At 43.4% G+C, this 19,777-nt stretch overlaps 2 protein-coding genes across 5 annotated transcripts in view; both read right to left on the bottom strand.

The window, feature by feature from the left end:
* MTRF1 (mitochondrial translation release factor 1) overlaps nucleotides 1-16,648 on the bottom strand; it is a 34,793-nt gene extending 18,145 nt beyond the window's left edge. Inside the window, exons 1-7 of one of the 4 annotated variants that reach the window (XM_021065101.1) lie at nucleotides 16,310-16,604; nucleotides 16,042-16,215; nucleotides 14,631-14,741; nucleotides 12,280-12,705; nucleotides 5,996-6,087; nucleotides 2,919-3,000; nucleotides 2,376-2,483 (exon numbers count right to left, since the gene is read on the bottom strand). In XM_021065101.1, the coding sequence (XP_020920760.1) occupies nucleotides 2,376-2,483; nucleotides 2,919-3,000; nucleotides 5,996-6,087; nucleotides 12,280-12,697 (700 nt within the window). In that variant the 5' untranslated portion in view covers nucleotides 12,698-12,705; nucleotides 14,631-14,741; nucleotides 16,042-16,215; nucleotides 16,310-16,604. Of the gene's footprint in view, nucleotides 1-2,375; nucleotides 2,484-2,918; nucleotides 3,001-5,995; nucleotides 6,088-12,279; nucleotides 12,706-14,630; nucleotides 14,742-16,041; nucleotides 16,216-16,309 lie in introns of all 4 variants that reach the window. The other 3 variants (NM_001243580.1, XM_021065103.1, XM_021065102.1) reach the window with 3 other exon arrangements.
* On the bottom strand, nucleotides 18,558-19,509 carry LOC100513562 (voltage-dependent calcium channel gamma-like subunit). Its single transcript, XM_013980568.2, has 2 exons — nucleotides 19,114-19,509; nucleotides 18,558-19,037 (listed from the first exon to the last, which is right to left on the bottom strand). The coding sequence occupies exons 1-2, from the start codon at nucleotides 19,345-19,347 to the stop codon at nucleotides 19,029-19,031; spliced, it is 243 nt and encodes an 80-aa protein (XP_013836022.1). The 5' UTR covers nucleotides 19,348-19,509; the 3' UTR covers nucleotides 18,558-19,028.

Raw genomic sequence — 19,777 nt, 5'->3', positions numbered from 1 at the left:
ATCCCTGGTCTCGCTCAGTGGGTTAAGGATCCGGCACTGCCAGGTATGGAGAAAAAAAAGCATTTGAAAGATCATCAGCTACATATTCGGTACTGGGGGTGTTAATTTGCTCAAGCAATGAAAGCATATTTAGCAGAGCACCTGCCACTGGAGTCACCACTTGGCTACGGTTACAATTATCCAGTCATTATCCAAGATCCCTCTGCCTTCTGTACAGGCCCAAGAGGGGAGCTGAAAGGGGATGTGGTGGGAATCGTGACTCCTGCATCTTTCAAGTCCTTCTTAGTGGCACTTCTCTCTGCTGTCTCTCCAGGAATGGGCAAGAACTTCTGGATTATTACTTTCCGAGGTAGAGCCAGTTCTAGTGGCTTCCACTTAGCCTTTCCACCATAACTGTCCTCACTCCACAGGTCTGGAGGCCACTGGGGGGGTGTTCCAATTAGGTACCCAGAGCTGGGGACATGACCACATGATAGGTTCAGGGATCCACTGGGGCCACTGTGAGACTGACCCAAGCTAAAACTTCATTGTACATTACTGTGAAGATTTCATCGCCTGACCCCCATAAGCCCCTCCTCTGACTGATGAATCAGGGACTTATTTTTTTTTTCTTTTTAGGGCCGCACTCGTGACACATGGAAGCTCCCAGGCTAGGGGTCCAATCAGAGCTACAGCTGTCGACCTACACCACAGCCACAGCAATGCCAGATCTGAGCCTCATCCCCGACCTACACCACAGCTCACGGCAACGCCGGATCCTTAACCCACTGAGCGAGGCCAGGGATTGAACCCGCAACCTCATGGTTCCTAGTCGGATTTGTTAACTGCTGTGCCATGACAGGAACTCCTGAGTATTAAGTTTATAGACTTGCACTGTTCCTTATTGTTTATGTTGTCTAAGTTTGTTTGTTTTGTTTGTTTTTTTTTTTTGGCCGCACCCCTGGCATGTGGAAGTCTCAGGGCCAAGGATGGAACCCTAGGAACAGTAATGACAACGCCAGATCTTTAATCCTTTGTGCCACCAGGGAACTCCAATATCTAAGTTTTTATTGGCCCAACTAAAGTGGGAGCTTCTTGAAAACAAAGATAGATAACTAACTTTTTCTGCATTCCCAATAAACATCTAACAAATCATTAGTCCTTCAGAGGAAAAATCTTAATTGGCTTTGAACAATATTTTCCTCCACTGGGAAAGTTTCTCTCATTCAGGTATTCCTCCCTAGAGGCCTGCTTCCCTCCCTCCCTCTCTCTTCTCCCAAAGTAAGAATTTTACCCTAGTGCTTGCTTTGGCAGCACAGATACTAAAATCGGAACAACACAGAGAATACTAGCATGGCCCCTGAAGAAGGATGACACGCAAATTCATGAAGCGTTCCATATTTTTTGCATTTGGAGTGGATAAGCAATGAGATGCTGCTGTATAGCAGAGGGAACTATATCTAGTCACTTGTGATGGAGCATGACAGAGGATAATATGAGAAAAAGAATGTGTGTGTGTGTGTGTGTGTGTGTGTGTGTGTGTGACTGGGTCACTTTACTGTACAGTAGAAAATTGAGGAGTTCCCGTGGTGGCGCTGTGGTTAACGAATCCGACTAGGAACCATGAGGTTGCGGGTTCGATCCCTGCCCTATGCTCAGTGGGTTAACGATCCGGCGTTGCCGTGAGCTGTGGTGTGGGTTGCAGACTCGGCTCGGATCCCGCGTTGCTGTGGCTCTGGCGTAGGCCGGTGGCTACAGCTCTGATTCGACCCCTAGCCTGGGAACCTCCATATGCCGCGGGAGCGGCCCAAGAAATAGCAACAATAACAACAACAACAACAACAACAACAACAAAAAAGACAAAAGACAAAAAAAAAAAAAAAAAGAAAATTGACAGAACATTGTGAACCAACTATAATGGAAAAAATAAAAATAATTTTTAAAAAAGAATTCTACTCTATAGTAAGCCACTGTGACTGATGAGTCCATGTCACAGAATTTAGTAAATACAGATCAAGTGTATTTAAAAAATGGGACAGGAGTTCCTGTCGTGGCGCAATGGTTAATGAATCCGACTAGGAAGCATGAGGTTGTGGGTTCGATCCCTGGCCTTGCTCAGTGGGTTAAGGATCCAGCGTTGCCGTGAGCTGTGGTGTAGGCTGCAGACAGGGCTCAGATCCCTCGTTGCCGTGGCTGTGATGTAGGTTGGTGGCTACAGCTCCGATTGGAACCCTAGCCTGGGAACTTCCATATGCCGAGGGAGCAGCCCTAGAAAAGGCAAAAAGACAAAAATAAATAGATAGATAAATAAAAAATGCGACAACACAGTTCTTATCCAGATCAAAGGAAAAATAATCTGCAGCATTATCTATGGACAAAATCTTCAATATGCCTACCATAATCAGCAGGTGTATAATTCAGAAGTTCAAAAGTCCAGTGTTTGTAGCTTGAATAATTCTGGTACATATCAAATATTTCCCGGGTAAACTGTTGACAGATATCACCTAAGGGTGAAGAAAACAGAAAATCAGCACACATTTTTAAGAGTCCTCCTTGGGTACAAGCCCCTTAGGAAGTGAGGTGTGACTACTTCCCAAATGAAACATGTTGAACAAACTTTTAAAGTTACAGTGTATTGGAGTTTCTGTCGCGGCTCAGTGGAAACGAATCTGACTAGCATCCATGAAGACACAGGTTCGATCCCCGGCCTCACTCAGTGGGTTAAGGATCTGACATTGCCGTGAGCTGTGGTGTAAGTCACAGAGGTGGCTCAGATCTGGCGTTGCTGTGGTTGTGGGAGTCGACCCTGAGCCTGGGAACTTCCACATGCGGCAGGTGCAGCCCTAAAGAAACAAATAAAATAAAGTTAGAGTGTGTCAAATCAAGGAAACAGTGAAGTATTTTTTGAGAGCATTTACAATAAAAATAATTTTATTTACCTCCAGTAGTTCTTCCAGATGTCACCTCTAAAATAACATCATTTTTGTCATATTTCTCCTTTGGCACTAGACTCTGGAAAAGCTGAAAAGGGAAGAAAAAATCAGTATTAGTGTGTATTTTTCCAGTGGTAAACTATTATTACTTGAACTTAAAAGACCCCAAATATTAAAAAAAGAAAAAAAAATCAGTAATGAACAAAATCTTAAAGCATCCCAAAGAGGTCCTAAAATGCTTTAATAAGTAGGTACAATTAGGCCTAAAATAAGCAATCAATTCACATAAACAATGAAGTTACTTGTTGAGCTATTTTCTACAATGCTATCGGATTATCTTAATTTTCTAAATTGCAGAAGTTTAGGTCAAAGTTCAGGGTTCCATTCAATTGTCTTCAGATTTTGTTTCTTATTAGTCCCGAACAGTAACTTCTTTCATCTAATGAAAAAAGTAAGCGTTGAAAGTCTTCATTTGGAGAAAATAAGTATTCTTAACATATGATTACATATTTTTCTCAGCAATGACAGCCAACACCAGACTTTGCCCTGTCTTCTCAGTAGAGGTGCTGTTGAAAAAATAGATTAAGGCTCAAATAGTTTCTCCATTGTGACAAAGAATTCCCAGCCTGGCTCAGTGGTTAACAAACCCGAATAGTATTCATGAGGACACGGGTTTAATCCCTGGCCTTACTCAGTGGATTAAGGATCTGGTGTTGCCATGAGCTGTGGTGTGGGTCTCAGACACGGGTCGGATCCCGTGTGGCTGTGGCTGTGGTGTAGGCCAGCAGCTGTAGCCCTGATTCAACCCCTAACCTGGGAACCTCCATGTGCCTTGGGTGCGGCCCTAAAATGATAACAGAAAAAATAAATAAATGAAAGAGAAAAATAAAAGAAGGTAGCCAACGTCAGGAAGAAAAGGGAAGCAAGTTTATTTTTATTACTTCTAAAAAGTCTGTCTTTTTTAAAGACTTTTTTTATTTTATTTTTTTTTAGGGCCAGACTGTGGCATACGCAAGTTCCCAGGCTAGGGGTTGGAACTGGGTCTGCGACCTAAACCACAGCCACAGCAACATGGGATCCTTAACCCAATGAGTGAGGCCAGGGATTGAACCACATCCTCATGGAGACTAGTCAGGTTTGTTACCACTAAGCCACAGTGGGAACTCCTAAAAAGTCTTTCAAATCAAACTGAAAGTATCTATGTGTTATGATCCTCCCTACTCATGATAAATTTTTTTTTTTTGTCTTTTTGCCATTTCTTGGGCCGCTCCCATGGCATATGGAGGTTCCCAGGCTGGGGGTTGAATCGGAGACGTAGCTGCCGGCCTACACCAGAGCCACAGCAACATGGGATCCGAGCCACATCTGCAACCTACACCACAGCTCATGGCAACGCCGGATCCTTAACCTACTCACAATTTTTGAAATAGTCCATCTCTACTAGAAATAATAGAGCATGTGGGAGAGAATATTAGACAGCTGTTTAAATCAGGGGAAAAACTACCGCTTACCTCTACTTCATCTTCCTTAACCCTTAAAAGACTCTCTAGAGAGTATCACAATAAGTGAAGTAAGCCACACAAAGACAAATATTATGTGATATCGCTGATATAAGGAATCTTAAAAAAAAAAGAAAAGATAGGAGTTCCCGCCGTGGCTCAGTGGTTAATGAATCTGACTAGGAACCATGAGGTTGCAGGTTCCACCCCTGGCCTTGCTCAGTGGGTTAAGGATCTGGCGTTGCTGTGAGCGGTGGTGTATTTATTTCCCAGACGCGGCTTGGATCTGGCTTGGCTATGGTTCTGGCGGAGGCCAGCAGCAACAGCTCCGATTTGACCCCTAGCCTGGGAACCTCCATATGCCACAGGAGCAGCCCAAGAAATGGCAAAAAGAAAAAAAAAAAAAAAGAAAGAAAGAAAGATACAAATGGATTTATTTACAAAACAGAAATAGACAAACAGAAAACAAACCTATGGTTACCAAAAGGGAAGGGGGGGGATTAGGAGGTTGGAAGTAACATAACATACTAATATTTACAGGACAGATAACCAACAAGGACCTACTGTGTAACACAGGGAACTATACTCAGTATTTGGTAAAACTGAAAGGGAAAAGAATCTGAAAAAGAACACATGTATACGCAGGTATAATGGAATCACTGTGCTGTACACCTAAAACTAACACAAAATTGTGATGCGACTACACTTCAATTAAAAAAAAAAAGGAGTTCCCATTGTGGCTCAGGGGTAATGAATCTGACTAGTACACATGAGGATGCAGGTTCAATCCCTGGCCTCGCTCAGTGGATTAAGGATCTGGCATTGCCATGAGCTGTGGTGTAGGTCACAGATGAGGCTCAGATCCGGCGTTGCTGTGGCTGAGGTGTAGGCTGGCAGCTGCAGTTCTGATTAGACCCCTAGCCTGGGAACTTCTATATGTCACAGGTGTGGCCCTACACAATAAAAAAAAAAGAGCCCCTACTGGATTCCTAGAGTAGGGAAGACTGAAGGTAGGAGGAGAGCAAATATGACAAAGAGCAACATGGTACATAGCACTGTAACTTCATTTTGTTTCTTTTTCTTCTTTTTTTTTGCTTTTTTAGCACTGATCCAGTGGCATATGGAGGTTCTCGGGCTAGGGGTCGAACCAGAGCTACAGCTACTAGCCTACACCCCAGCCACAGCAACGCCGGATCCGAGCCTCATCTGTGACCTACACCACAGCTCATGGCAATGCCAGATCCTTAATCCACTGAGCAAGGCCAGGGATTGAACCTACATCCTCACGTGTACTAGTCAGATTCATTACCCCTGAGCCACAATGGGAACTCCTCCTTACCCTTTACTATGAGGAATTAAGATGCTGTAACTTTTTGGAACCTCAGTTTTTTGGTTTTTTTATTTGAGTAGGTTTGGGGGTCCAGGACATTTTCACCCCTGGGACAATAAGATGAGGGAGAAAGGAAAAGGGGAGGAGAGCTCCCCTCTCCCATCTTCACCTTTAGCTTCTTGAAAATGGGCCTCTGCAGAATAAATCTGCCGGTTTTTATAAAAAACAAACAAACAAAAAAACCCCAAACATACCTCATGGTATAACATGTTGATTTTTTGAGCAATAGTTCGCTTTTCTTCCAATGCAAGTTCTTGTAACTGCTTTTCATCCTGTTTATTTAGACCTATGAACCATCAAGAGAAATAGTGGTAAGAATAAATTCTTATAGAGAAACTCTTAAATACTTACCTAATCTCTACCTACTAGGTTTTATTTTGATCATGTAAACAAAGGATTAAATGAAAGAAAAGTTAGGATGGGAGTTCCCGTCATAGCTCAGTGGTTAAGGAACACGACTAACATCCATGAGGACGCGGGTTGGATCCCTGGCCTTACTCAGTGGGTTAAACATCCAGCATTGCTGTGAGCTGGGGTGTGGGTCACAGACTTGGCTCAGATCCAGAGTTGCTGTGGCTGCTACAGCTCTAATTTCACCCCTAGCCCGGGAACCTCCATATGCCATGAGTGCAGCCCTCAAAAGGCAAAAAAGAAAAGAAAAGAAAAATTAGACTAGTTAAAGAAAGTCAAGTAAGTATTTGCTCAGTATGTTCAAAAAAACTCAGGCTGAAAACAAGTATGATCTTGGCCCAAAGAGCTGGTAATGAATGTCTGTAAGAAATTATAGACATCAGTGATTAATCAAAGTTCCAAAAAGGGACTGGCTAATTTAATGTAAATTGGAGTGACCCTTTCCTGCCTAAAGGTAGCAGCCATGGAGTTCCCGTCATGGTACAGTGGTTAACGAATCCGACTAGAAACCATGAGGTTGTGGGTTCGATCCCTGGCCTTGCTCAGTGGGTTAAGGATCTGGCATTGCCATGAGCTGTGGTGTAGGTCACAGACGCGGCTCGGATCTGGTATTGCTGTGGCTCAGGTGTAGGCCAGTGGCTACAGTTCCGATTAGACCCCTAGGCTGGGAACCTCCATATGCCCCAGGAAGTGGCCCTAGAAAAGGCAAAAAGACAAAAATAAATAAGTAAATAAAAGGTAGCAGCCATTACTCAGCACACTGAGTAGTCTAGCATGGCTAGAACCTCCACGTCTTTTCAAGAGAAATCAGAAATAAGAATTCGAAAGTTTGAGATCTACCAAAATGTTCATACTCAGTAAACATTTTTTAATTTTAATTTTCATTTTTTTAGGGCCGCACTTGTGGCATATGGAGGTTCCCAGGCCAGGGGTCGAATCTGAGCTATAGCTGCTGGTCTACGTCAGCAACACGGGATCTGAGCTATGTCTTCAACCTACACCACGGCTCAAGGTAATACCGGATCCTTATTCCACTGAGTGGGGCCAGGGATTGAACCCGAGTCTGCATGGATACTAGTCAGTTTCAATTCTGCTGAGCCACAAGGGAACTCCAGGAAATATTGTTTAAAAACACCATGTGGGTCCAAAAACCCCACAATTTTGCAACCTCTGCTGTTTGGAAAGAATGGTCCTTTTTAGAGTATTTCAAAGCAGAAAGTTAGACCATGGAACTCTAACAAAACAAGTTATCAGTGAGGGGTGGCCAAGCATGATGGACCCCATAACATTTGACGCCAATGTTTCAGATACCTAGAGATCCCTTATGTCAGGGGCGATGTGTACTAATGAGGTAGAAATTTTTGAGTCTTCATAATAAAGAAGAAAACAGAAAGGAAGACCCATAATTATGAAGGAGAGAAGGCTCATTAAAATTCTTCTCCGGCCATAGAAGTCAGTGAGGTCTGGTGGGATTCTATGCCTCGTTCCTGCTTTTAATAATTATTTAATAATTAACATTTACTATGCGATAAATACTCTGCTAGTTGCTGGGGACACAGGATGAATAAAACCTGATTTAGGCCTCAAGTGGCTCAGGCTGATGGGAAAGGCAGACATGTGATTACAGTATTTGATATAGGTAGTGCCATGGAGGCATAAAGGGTGGCTTAATCCAGGCTTCAAGCCTTGAGGGAGGTTCCTAGATCAAGTGCCATCTGAACTTAATTCTAATTCTGGATCATCTGTTGTAGAATTATAATATCACTACTGGCCTCACCTTGGGCACATAAGTCTCAAATGGGAACCTGGCTGACATTACTCAATAGAGCTATCTGCTGGGGCAAAGGTACCAGAAAAACCTGCTGATTTGCAATCATATAATATTATTTGGGGGGCTCATTATTACTATTATTTTGCCTTTTGTCTTTTTTAGGGCTGCACCTGCAGCATATGGAGGTTCCCAGGCTAGGGGTCGAATCAGAGCTGTAGCTGCTGGCCTATGCCACTGCCACAGCCACAGCCACAGACACGCAGGATCCGAGCCGCATCTGCGGCCTACACCACAGTTCACGGCAATGCCGGACCCTTAACCCACTGAGGGGGGCTAGGGATTGAACCCGCAACCTCATGGTTACTAGTCAGGTTCGTTACCACTGAACTACGATGGGAACTCCTGGGGCCTCTTATTATTTACTGAACTGTAAAATCCGATCTAATTAAATTTCATTGTATCAACAGGCTTAAAAGTCTATTATATCCTACGTTTGGCGCTAGGAGAGAGAAAAATGAGTAAGACACAGGTTCTGCACTTGAGGAACAGACAATGGGGGAAGGAGTTAAAGTTAAGACAAATACATAAAGGATTAAAATACAAAACAGAAAGGTAATTTTACTTGTTTTACAGAAGGGAGTAAAGCCAAAGTATGACAGCCAAGCCGGACTTTGTAAGCAGACTGAACCTTAGGAAGGTGCGATTTGTGAGTTAAAAACATGAGCAAAAACATAGACAAGGAGATTCTCTTGTGGCCAGTGGGTTAAGGATCTGGTGTTGTCACTTGCAGCGCTCAAGTGGCGGGGAGGGTTGGCTCCCTGGGCCCGGGAACTTCCATGTGCCTCGGATGTGTGCCTCCCCCACATCTCCCCCAAAAAAGACATAGACATGTAATGTTCTGAGTATATTCAGGGAATGGCAAATTGTCTATTTTGATTGGAAGCTGGATTAGGCAAAGGGAATAATATACTACACAGAAAGGTGGGGGCCGCTCTGCAGAGGCTCCTTTTTTTTTTTTTTTGTCTTTTGTCTTTTTTTTAGGGTTGCACCCGTGGGATATGGAGGTTCCCAGGCTAGGGGTCCAATCGGAGCTGTTGTGGCCAGCCTATGCCACAGCCACAGCCACAGCAATGCCAGATCCGAGCAATGTCGGTGACCTACACCACAGCTCATGGCAACACCAGGTCCTTAACCCACTGGGCGAGGCCAGGGATTGAACCCGCGACCTCATGGTTCCTAGTCGGATTCATTTCCACTGTGCCATGACGGGAACTCCATGCAGAGGCTCTTAAATACCAAACCAAGAAACCTTAACTTAAAGGCAATGGGAGATACTGGAAATTTAGGGTGGGAGATTAATTATTAATTAATATGATTAAGCTTGAACTGAGACTGGGAAAGCTTAGAGGTGAGACAAGTTAGGAACCTACTGTAATCATCTGGGACTAAGATGTAATGAAGATATAAGCTAGGAGAGAACAGAAGGGGACTCATGCCAGATATATTACAGAGGTAACTATTGGACTTCAAATCATTGTGCAGTGGGTAAGAGCAGAGGCTGTGGGGTCTCTGATTCGGTTTAGAGCCTAGCTCCTCTCCCAAACTTTGGCATTTTAACCTCTGTTTCTTCATCTATAACATACGAAAATTATGAATTCCTACTTCCTAAGGTCATCATGAACATTCAAATGAGATAATATTTGTAAATACTTAGCTTTGTGCCTGGCACATACCAAGACGTAATAAATTATCTAATCCAATCTACTAAGATTACACAGGATACAAGCACAGCTGAAAGAGGTTATGTCAATTTAATTTGGAAGCATTTAATTCCTATGATGTGCAAGGAACGTTCCCCAAACTAATTAACTACCAATTTGAGTGGCATTATGCAAAAGAGTAAAAACAAATCCCCATTAAACCTAGGTGACAGACCCATGGGATCACTAACAGAAGGCAGGAGAAGGTAGGGCTTTGAACATCCAAGACTTTACAGGTGTAACTGTGACTGGTCTTGACTTTGCTTAACACCTCTGCGGCTTAATGTAACAGGATGGAGTGCAGAAGAAACTGTATAAACTAAACTAAAAGCCAATAGAAAATCTGGATACATGTTGGATCCCAAGTTAGTCCATTATACTGTTCTGTATATTTTGGAAAGTTTTCATAAAAGTTAAGGCAATAACAATATTAAGAAATACTAAAATGATAAATTAACACCTCTCACGTTATATACCTAATTAATACATATAGATCAATGGCCTAAGTGTAAGGGTTAAAAATATAAGCCTCTTGGAAGAAAACATAGATATAAATTTTTGTGACCTTGGATTATGCAATAGTTTCTTAGATATGGCACCAAAACACAAACAACAAGAGAAAAAAAAAAGATAAACGTAACATCATCAAAATCAGAAACTGTGGTGCTTCAAAGGATAACCACAGAATGGGAGAAAATTTTTGCAAATGATCGATCTGATAAGGAAGCTGTATCTATACTATAAAGAACTCTTACAACTCAACCACAAAAAAGACAACTCAATCCAAAAAATGGGCAAAGGATCTAGGTAATATCCAATGGCCAAGAGGCATACGAAAAGACACTTAACATGATTTATCAAGGCAATGTAAGTCAAAACCACAATAAGATACCACTTCACACTCACGAGGAAGGCTAGAATCAAAAGGGAAGATAACAAAGGTTGGAGAAGATGTGGAAAAATTGGAACGCTCATTCCCTAGGAATGGAAGGTAAAACAGCACTGCCATGGTGGAAAACCAGTCCGGCAGTTCCTCAAAAAGTTAAGCATAGAGTTACTGCACAATTTAGCAATCCATGTCCACATAAAAATTTGTACACATAAGCTCATAACAGCATTTCATCATAACCAGTAAGTGGAAACAACTCAATCCAACAATTGACGAGTAGATATTTTAAAACGTGGTCTGCTCATACAATGGGATATAATTCAGCAATAAAAAGAAAGGAAGTACGGAAACATGCTATAGGTGATCCCGCTGTGGGGCCACGGGATCACAGCAGTGCCTTGGGAGCGCTAGGATGCAGGTTCAATCCCCGGCCCGGCACAGTGGGTGAGAGATCCAGCACTGCCGCAGCTGTGGCTTGGGTCACAACGGCCACTCAGGTCTGATCCCTGGCCCGGGAACTCCACACGCCGAGGGATGGCCAAAAAACAAACAACGCCTCCCTCCCAGAAAAACCCAGAAACATGTTAAAACATAGATGAACCTTAAAAACATTAACCTAAGTGAAAGAAGACAGTTACAAGAGTAACATATTGTATGATTTCAGGAGTTCCCGTCATGGCGCAGCAGAAATGAATCCGACTAGTAACTATGAGGACCCAGGCTCAATCCCTGGCCTCACTCAGCAGGTTAAGATCCGGTGTTGCTGTGGCTGTGGGGTCGGCCGGCAGCTATAGCTCCAATTAGACCCCTCCCTGGGAACCTCCATATGCTGAGGGTGCAGCCCTAAAAAAGCAAAAAAAAAACCCAAAAACCCAAAACCCAACATATTGTATGATTCCATTTATATAAAATGCCTATGAAGTTTCCACTGTGGCTCAGCAGGGTAAGAACTGGACTAGTTCCATGAGGATACGGGTTCCATCCCCGGACTCCATCAGTGGGTGAAGGATCTGGCATTGTCACAAGCGGTTCACACAGCAGATGCAATTCAGATCCCAAGTTGCTGTGGCTGCGGTGCAGGCTGGCAGCTGCAGCTCCAGATCCGATTCCAACCCTAGCCTGGGAATGTCCATATGCCTCGGGGGGGCGGCCCTAAAAAGAAAAGAAAAGAAAAGTGTCTGAAATAAGTATATAGAGACAAAAAGTAGATCAGTGTTTGCCTAGGGCTGGCAGGGATGGGGGCATTGAGATAAGATGGCTAAAGGGTGCAGGGTTTCTCTTTGGGATAATGAAATAATACCCATACCATACAAGCTCTTTGGTGGGGTAGGAACTGTATTTTTGTGTCCCCGGTATGAAGCACCTAGGACAGGGCTCAATATCGATCTAGTCAATAAATTAAAGTTTCTAAAAGTCAACAGTCTGTCTCACGAGCCCTAAGAGCTTTTTGGCAAGTACAAGGAGGACCTCGGTCTCTTAGGGGTTGCTCTTTAGTAGCTGAACTACTTCAAACACCCAGAGTACAGAGTCCTGTGCTTTCCAAGCGCAGAGCTTAGTGCTTGTAGGCTTTTATAAGGAATGAGTTCAATAGAGTTCAACTCAGAAAATCGATCCAGTACTCATACACACACATTATTTTTCACCTACTTTTACACATTGATTCTAATTCTTCAATGGCTTGTTCAGCCTCCTGAATTTCCTTGTAAATGACGGCAAGTGGTGCCAGCTCCGCATGCCGTCGATTCAAGGACCTTCGGTCCCCTTCAGGCGCAGAGATGTGCTGCAAACAACGATCAAGTGTCTGGTACTCCTTACTCAGGTCCTCCATATATTTCTGTAGTGCTTTATGTCTCCACTGCATCCTGGTATCTTGATGACAGTATCTCCTGGACCAGCTCTTATTTAACAGACGACAGAGAAGGTGATTCCTGTCCTGTCTAAAAGCCCCTGGCCTTGTGTCCAGATGCGTCTGTGTAAGCCGATGAGAACGGAGATGGACATGGCACTGGCGGTGACGGTGAAGAGATGGATGTCTACAAAGCCAAACATACAGGTGACGATTCATCTCAGCATCTGAAACAAAATAAACACAATTGGAAAAAAAAAATCAACTTCACGATATAAAAAGCGGGAAGGAGCCTCAAGAAATCTTGCTCAGTTCACAGCCTCGGTCAGCTCCAAACCCATCCGAAATTCAATAACCCACAAAAAGAAAATAACTCTTCAAACCTCTGAATTTAACATATTGAAATAAATGAAGGAGTTCCCGGTGTGGCTCAGGGTAATGAGCCGGACTAGTATCCATGAGGATGCAGGTTCAACCCCTGCCTCTGCTCAAGGGGTTAAGGATCCCATGCTGCCATGAGCTGTGGTGTAGGTCACAGATGAGGCTCGGATCTAGTGTTGCTGTGGCTGTGGTGCAGGCTGGCAGCTGCAGCTCCAGTTCGACCCCTAGCCTGGGAACTTCCATATGCTGCAGATGTGACCCTAAAAAATACATAAATAAATAATGAAGATAGCACTGTTTTCTACCCATTCAATACAGATGATTAACTAAGGCGTGAATAGAGAGTAACTAAATTACACGCAATACTGATACATTGATATATACGGATATATTTTCTACTATAAATATACTAATAGAATGAGTTAAATCTGCTATTTTCTAGAAAGTATCCAGAACCTGAAATACAACGGGTGAGTAAGCACTTGACAAGGATAAAATAACCATGCAAAATTTAGGTGGTTCACATATTAATACATTTCTAAGGAAGAAAGATTTCTTCTAAGGAAGAAATCTAAGAATTTCTAATCTGTTTTGAAGGAAATAGTATTTTTGTGTTGTTTTTTTTGTTTGTTTTTTTTTTTTTTTTTGGTCTTTCTAGGGCTGCACGCAAGGCATATGGAGGTTTCCAGGCTACGGGTCCATTCGGAGCTGTAGCCACCAACCTATGCCAGAGCCACAGCAACGTGGGATCCAAGCCACATCTGTGACCTACTCCACAGCTCATGGCAATGCCGGATACTTAACCCACTGAACAAGGCCAGGGATTGAACCTGCAACCTCATGGTTCTTAGTCAGATTTGTTAACCACTGTGCCATGAAGGGAATTCCAGGAAATAGTATTTTTGTCTAATGCTTTTAGATGTCCAGATGTCCAAGGAAGTCAAGTAACTTCAGCATGATTATTCATTCCAACAGAGACAGAGCTGAGGCAAATGCAGGTTGCCTCTTCAGAGCTCAGTGCTTTTGTTCCCAGCTACGCAATCACTCTTCAATTGCTTCCCTTCTAGCCGAGAAGGAAGAAAACCTTAAACATTAACATACTAAGAAAGTAGAAAATTTGGTTAAAAAAAGTCAATGGACGTTCCCATTGTGGCTCAGTGGGTTAAGAACCAACTAGTATCCACGAGGATGCAGGTTCAATCCCTGGCCCCACTCAGTGGGAATAGGTCGCAAATGCAGCTTGGATCCTATGTTGCTGTGGCATAGGCCTGTAGCTGCAGCTCTGATTCGACCCGTAGCCTAGGGACTTTCATATGGGTGTGACCCTAAAAAGACCAAAAAAAAAAAAAAAAAAAAAAAAGTTCCCGTCGTGGCGCAGTGGTTAACGAATCTGACTAGGAACCATGAGGTTGCGGGTTTTGTCCCTGCCCTTGCTCAGTGGGTTAACGATCTGGCGTTGCCGCGAGCTGTGGTGTAGGTCGCAGATGCGGCTAGGATCCCGTGTTGCTGTGGCTCTGGCATAGGCCGGTGGCTACAGCTCCGATTCGACCCCTAGCCTGGGAACCTCCATATGCCGCGGGAGCAGCCCAAGAAATGGCAAAAACAAAAAAAAAGACAATGATGATAATTAAATGAAAAAAGAATAAAAAACAATATGTTCCCAACAAAGTTTTCAAATTTTTCTAGAGTATATGAAATACACGGGTTTACCCCATTCTAAGTTGAGGAAGACCTTTTTTTTGAAAAAAAGAAAACTAAGAAAGAAACATACCAAAATGTTATGACGATCTCTAGTTGTGGGATTAAGGATACTTTTTGCTTGCTTTCTTTTTTTCTTACTTCTCAGTGTTTTCCAAGTTTCCTACAGGTACAGCACATAACTCTTTTATAATCAGGCAAAAAAAATTACTTAAAAAAATGAAAAGTTACGGGGGATCCTGTTGGCTCAATAAGTTAAGAACTCAACTAGTATCCATGAAGATGCAGGTTCAATCCCTGGCCTCACTCAGTGGGTTAAGGGTCCAGTGTTATTGCAAACTGCGGCGAAGGTTGCAGGTGTGGCTTGGACTTGGCATTGCTGTAGCTGTGGTGTAGGCTGGCAGGTGCAGCTCCAATTCGACCCCAGTCCAGGAACTTCCATACGCAAAAGGTGAGGCCCTAAAAACAATAAAAATGAATACATACATAAATAAAATTACAAGCTATGGTAAGTTCCCTGGTGGCACAGTGGTTAAAGGATCTGACGCTGTCACTTTAAACCATTGGTGCAGCCAAAAAAAAAAAAAAAAAAAAACACTACAGGTTTAGTGAAATTGGCTGTTTTCCTTCCTTTGAACAGATCATTGAAAAAGCTAACAAATGTAGGAGTTCCTGTCATGGCACAGCGGAAACAAATTTGACTAAGAACCATGAGGTTGCAGGTTCGATCCCTGGCCTCACTCAGTGGATTAAGGATCCAGCGTTGCTGTGAGCTGTGGTGTAGGTCACAGATGCAGCTCGGATCCTGCATTGCTATGGCTCTGGTGTAGGCTGGCAGCTACAGCTCTGATTCAACCCCTAGCCTGGGAACCTCCATATGCCCCGGGTGCAGCCCTAAAAAGGACAAAAAGACAGAAAAAAAAAAAAAGCTAACAAATGTACACAATAATTTTACTGAGTATAAAGGGGAAAAGATAAAGTGTTCTAATACTTTGCCCCTAAAATCCTGTGGTTCAAAGGTGCAATAAGGGTCAAAATTGATCAGAACCAACCTTTAATTGTCTACAGTGTTCCATCTATGCTACATGCATTCATATATTAGCTCCTTTGATCATTTTAAGTTTGCTATTTCAGAGAGTATTATTTCCTAGGAAATACACTATTTGGAATGGTCTCTAAAATATCCAGTCTACAGAGTTATACCGACAAAATTTAACATAATCACATTCGTTAATGTCCAACAGCCACAAAGGTTACAGTCCTCCAGCAGGAGTTTCTGTGTCTTCGCACAGTCTCAAAGACATCACAGAAGTGTTTCCATTTGCAAATGGAAAGAACGACGACAATAAAAAGGCAAAAAGATTTTTGTTACAACATTTCTAGCTAAATTTCCATTTTAGGCACAGTTAGTAGAATGAGCAGTTCTCAAGGTCATGAAACTGTGTTAAATAAAACGCAAGATGTTTATTCTCCATTATCTATACCTGAGCATAGCAAGTCTTCTCCATCACCCTCCACAGTAACAAGAGTAAGCTGATACTCTGGAAGGAACGCTCAGCCTCGGCAAGTGGGTAGTGATACTAAGCCCACACGAGAGCAGCACGTGTAAGCCACACCGTGTAACGCGGCATATGGAGTGATCCCATAGAGAAAAAAAGCTGGAGAAAGAAAAAAGACTTTTAGGATCAGAAAAAAGAAGTGAATTGTGAGTACCTTAAAAAACAACAAAAAAAGGACATTAGGTTTCCTTACCGAGGGAACCTTCTGGGATCCACTAGGATTTCAGCCCTATAGACACCTGATCACTTTTACTTCCGGGTTCGCCACTTCCGGCTAAAGGCTTCCAGCCACCTTCTCCTCCGTCTGGGTTTTTCTCGGGAGCAGTAGTTCTTGGGTGTGCATAATAAACTACCAGAAGAAACAAAAGAGAAAAGTGGCAACGCGAGGAAAATTCCCAAGAGGCAACCAAGCCTCGTGCTCATCCGGAGTCGGAGTCCAGAGTGTAGGTTGCGATGGAGAGGGGAGCCGGCGAGCGGCAGCAGCTGTGCCAGAACATTGAAAGAACCGTAACTCCCCAGAGCGCCTCCCTGAGAATTCTGGGAGTTGTAGTTTATTTCCGACAGGGGGCCCCACCCCCAACGCCCTAGGCCGAAGGTGGAGTTTTGGTTTTCAACATTTTAGGCAAGCCCAGAAGAGATTTTCTACAGCTGTGCCTAAGAGATAAGTATATACAAGAATTTCTTTATAGATGGAGTCACTAGAGTAGCGATTCCTAATTTTTTAAAATGAGAATACCTTTTTATCATTGAATACTTCAGAGGTTTTTTCCATTGCTTGAGGAAATACCTAATGACTAATTGAGACTGTGCCTTTGTATTTTTAAAAATCATAACAGGGGAGTTCAGTGGAAACAAATCTGACTAGCATCCATGAGGGTGCAGGTTTGATCCCTGGCCTCCCTCAGTGGGTTAAATAAGGATCTAGTGTTGCTGTGAGCTGTGGTGTAGGTTGCAGATGCAGCTCAGATCCCTTGTGACTGTGGTGTAGGCCAGCAGCTACAGCTCCGATTAGACCCCATCTGGGAACCTCCATGTGCTGCAGGTGTGTCCCTAAAAATAAATAAATAAATAAAATAAACAGTTTCAGGAAAATGCAAATATATTGCCTTACTTTTTTTTTTTGGTCTTTCGTCTTTTTAGGGCTGCACCCACGGCATATGGAGTTTCCCAGGCTAGGGGTCTAATCGGAGCTGTTGCTGATGGCCTCTATACCACAGCCACAACGCTGGATTCGAGCCACGTCTGCAGCCTACACCACAGCTCACTGCAACACCGGATCCTTAACCCACTGAGCAAGGCCAGGGATGGATTGCCTTACTTTGAATATTTAACAGCGATACAGAGCTTGGAGATTGAATTTACAAATCATTGACCTAGTGCCTCAGTATTTCTTCCCGAAAAGCAAAGGCAAATATAATTCTGTATTACTGACTTCACAGCATATTTTCTTATGTTGTGACCAAATATAAAAAAAGGAGAATTCAGGGTTCCCTTGTGGCACAGTGGGCTAAGGAACTGGTGTTGTCACTGCAGCTGCCTGGATCACTCTTGTGGTGTGGGTTTGATCCCTGGCCTGAGAACTTCCACATGCCCCTGGTGCAGCCAAAAAGGGGGGGGGGAATTAGATATAAATGTAAATATCTAATGTTTATTACCTATTTCAAGATACCAACTTCTTTTTTTTTTTTTTTTTTTTTTTTTTTTTGTCTTTTGAGGGCCACACCTGTGGCATGTGGAGGTTCCCAGGCTAGGGGTCTAATCAGAGCAATGGCTGCTGGCCTACACCACAGCCACAGCAACGCGTGAGGGAGGCCAGGGATTGAACCCGCAACCTCATGGTTCCTAGTCGGATTCGTTTCTGCTGCATCATGACGGGAACTCCTCAAGGTATCAACTTCTACCACCTACATATCAGATACTACTGTAAATGGTTTAGGTCTATTAATTAATTTAATCCTTACGACAACCCTAAAATACCCATTTTACAGAAGAGAAAACGAAGGCACAGCGTTAAGGTAACTTGTCCAAGGTAAAAGAGTTACTAAGTGATATTGCTGAGATTCAGTCAAGGCCATCTGTCTTAGTGACCTGTAGCTCTTAAGCTCTGATGTGGCCTTTCTCCTCCAGAAAAAAAAAAAAAAAATTCAGTCATTCATTCAGTAACTGTTGAGTGCCATTAACATTCTCACTGTCCTAGACATGAGAATTTAGCAGAGAATAGAAAAGACAAAAATCTTCACCCTCAGGGAGCCTATATTCTAGTAGGGAACGAAGTCCAAAACCCCATATAAGATGTGCTCCTAAATCATCTAATGAAATCCTTTCATTTTTTCTTTTTCTTTTCTTTTCCCTGCTGTTTTTATTTATTTATTTGCGTTTTTTTTTTCTGTACAGCATGGGGACCAAGTTACACATACATGTATACATATTTTTTTTCCTCCCATTGTTTTTTTCTTTTTAGGGCCGCACCTGCATCACACGGAAGATCCCAGGCTAGGGGGTGAATTGGAGCTGCAGCTGCTGGCCTATGCCACGGCCACAGCCACACCAGATGCAAGCCACATCTTGGAGCTATGCTGTCCATGGTGGCAACGCAGGATCCTTAACCCACTGAAGGGGGACAGGGATCAAACCCGAATCCTCATGGATACTAGTCGGGTTCATTACTGCTGAGCCACAATGGGAACTCCTGAGTTCCATCTGGATCACACTTTCTGGTAGAATTCAAGGTCCTCTGCAGGGGACCTAAAATGTCATAGGCTGGCCCTAGGGATGAGTGATGTTGTTGATACGGGTGATGCTTGTTGAAGTGGGGGCACGGATGGTGTTCAGGAAGAAGAGGAAGGAGGCCATGAACTCGCTCCAGAATGTCAAGGAGAGGCCGATCAGCATGACCCACAAGATCACAACACTCAGGAGCCCTGGAAGGAAAGGCTGAAAGTGAAGAAGAAGAGGCCGGAACCCCTGGCCTCCTTGCACTGTGAGATCCTCACACACCTGGGACGTTGTGAAGAGCTCCAGGCCAAAGACGGCCACCACTGCAGCCACGGTGGCCATGCTTTGGGCCAGGACCATGCCCCAGGCCAGCCCAGGCACGTGGGCCTGACTCAGGTCTCTGCGGCAGGGAAGCCCAGTTTGGTTGGAGCAAATGTGGACGTGCCATAGCCTGAAGAGGCGGTCCTTGATCAGGAGCCAGCGGTCATCACTGATGAAGACGGAGAAGAGGATCATAGCCAGTGAGGCCAGATGAAGGATTCAAAGATGGACCAAGGATGGCATTCCCATCGTGGCTCAGTGGAAATGAATCTGACTAGGATCCAGGAAGATTCAGGTTTGATCCTTGGTCTCGCTCAGTGGATTAAAGATCCGGTGTTGTCGTGATCCATGGTGTAGGCCAGTGACCACAGCTTAGATTCGACCCCTAGAGCCTGGGAGCCTCAAAATACCACAGGTGTGGCCCTAAAAAAAAAAAAAAAAGAGGGTGTTAAAAACACAGCAAACTATTCATTGAAAAAAACATGTGATGCATATATATATATAAAAGGCTAAATTATGAATCTTTATTTTTCTTTTTATAGAATTAGGAATTTTCTAAAATTTTGTGATGGGTGTTGTAAAGAACACTTGAAAAGAAAAAAAGACATTATGTCATGTTTGATTG

Source organism: Sus scrofa, chromosome 11 (genome assembly GCF_000003025.6).
Source record: "Sus scrofa isolate TJ Tabasco breed Duroc chromosome 11, Sscrofa11.1, whole genome shotgun sequence".
NCBI lineage: Eukaryota > Metazoa > Chordata > Mammalia > Artiodactyla > Suidae > Sus > Sus scrofa.
This window is presented reverse-complemented; position numbering and strand designations above follow the sequence as displayed.

What these genes read in the sequence shown, in the direction of transcription:
- LOC100513562 (XM_013980568.2), bottom strand. Translation starts at nt 19,347, where the DNA reads ATGATCCTCTTCTCCGTCTTCATCAGTGATGACCGCTGGCTCCTGATC.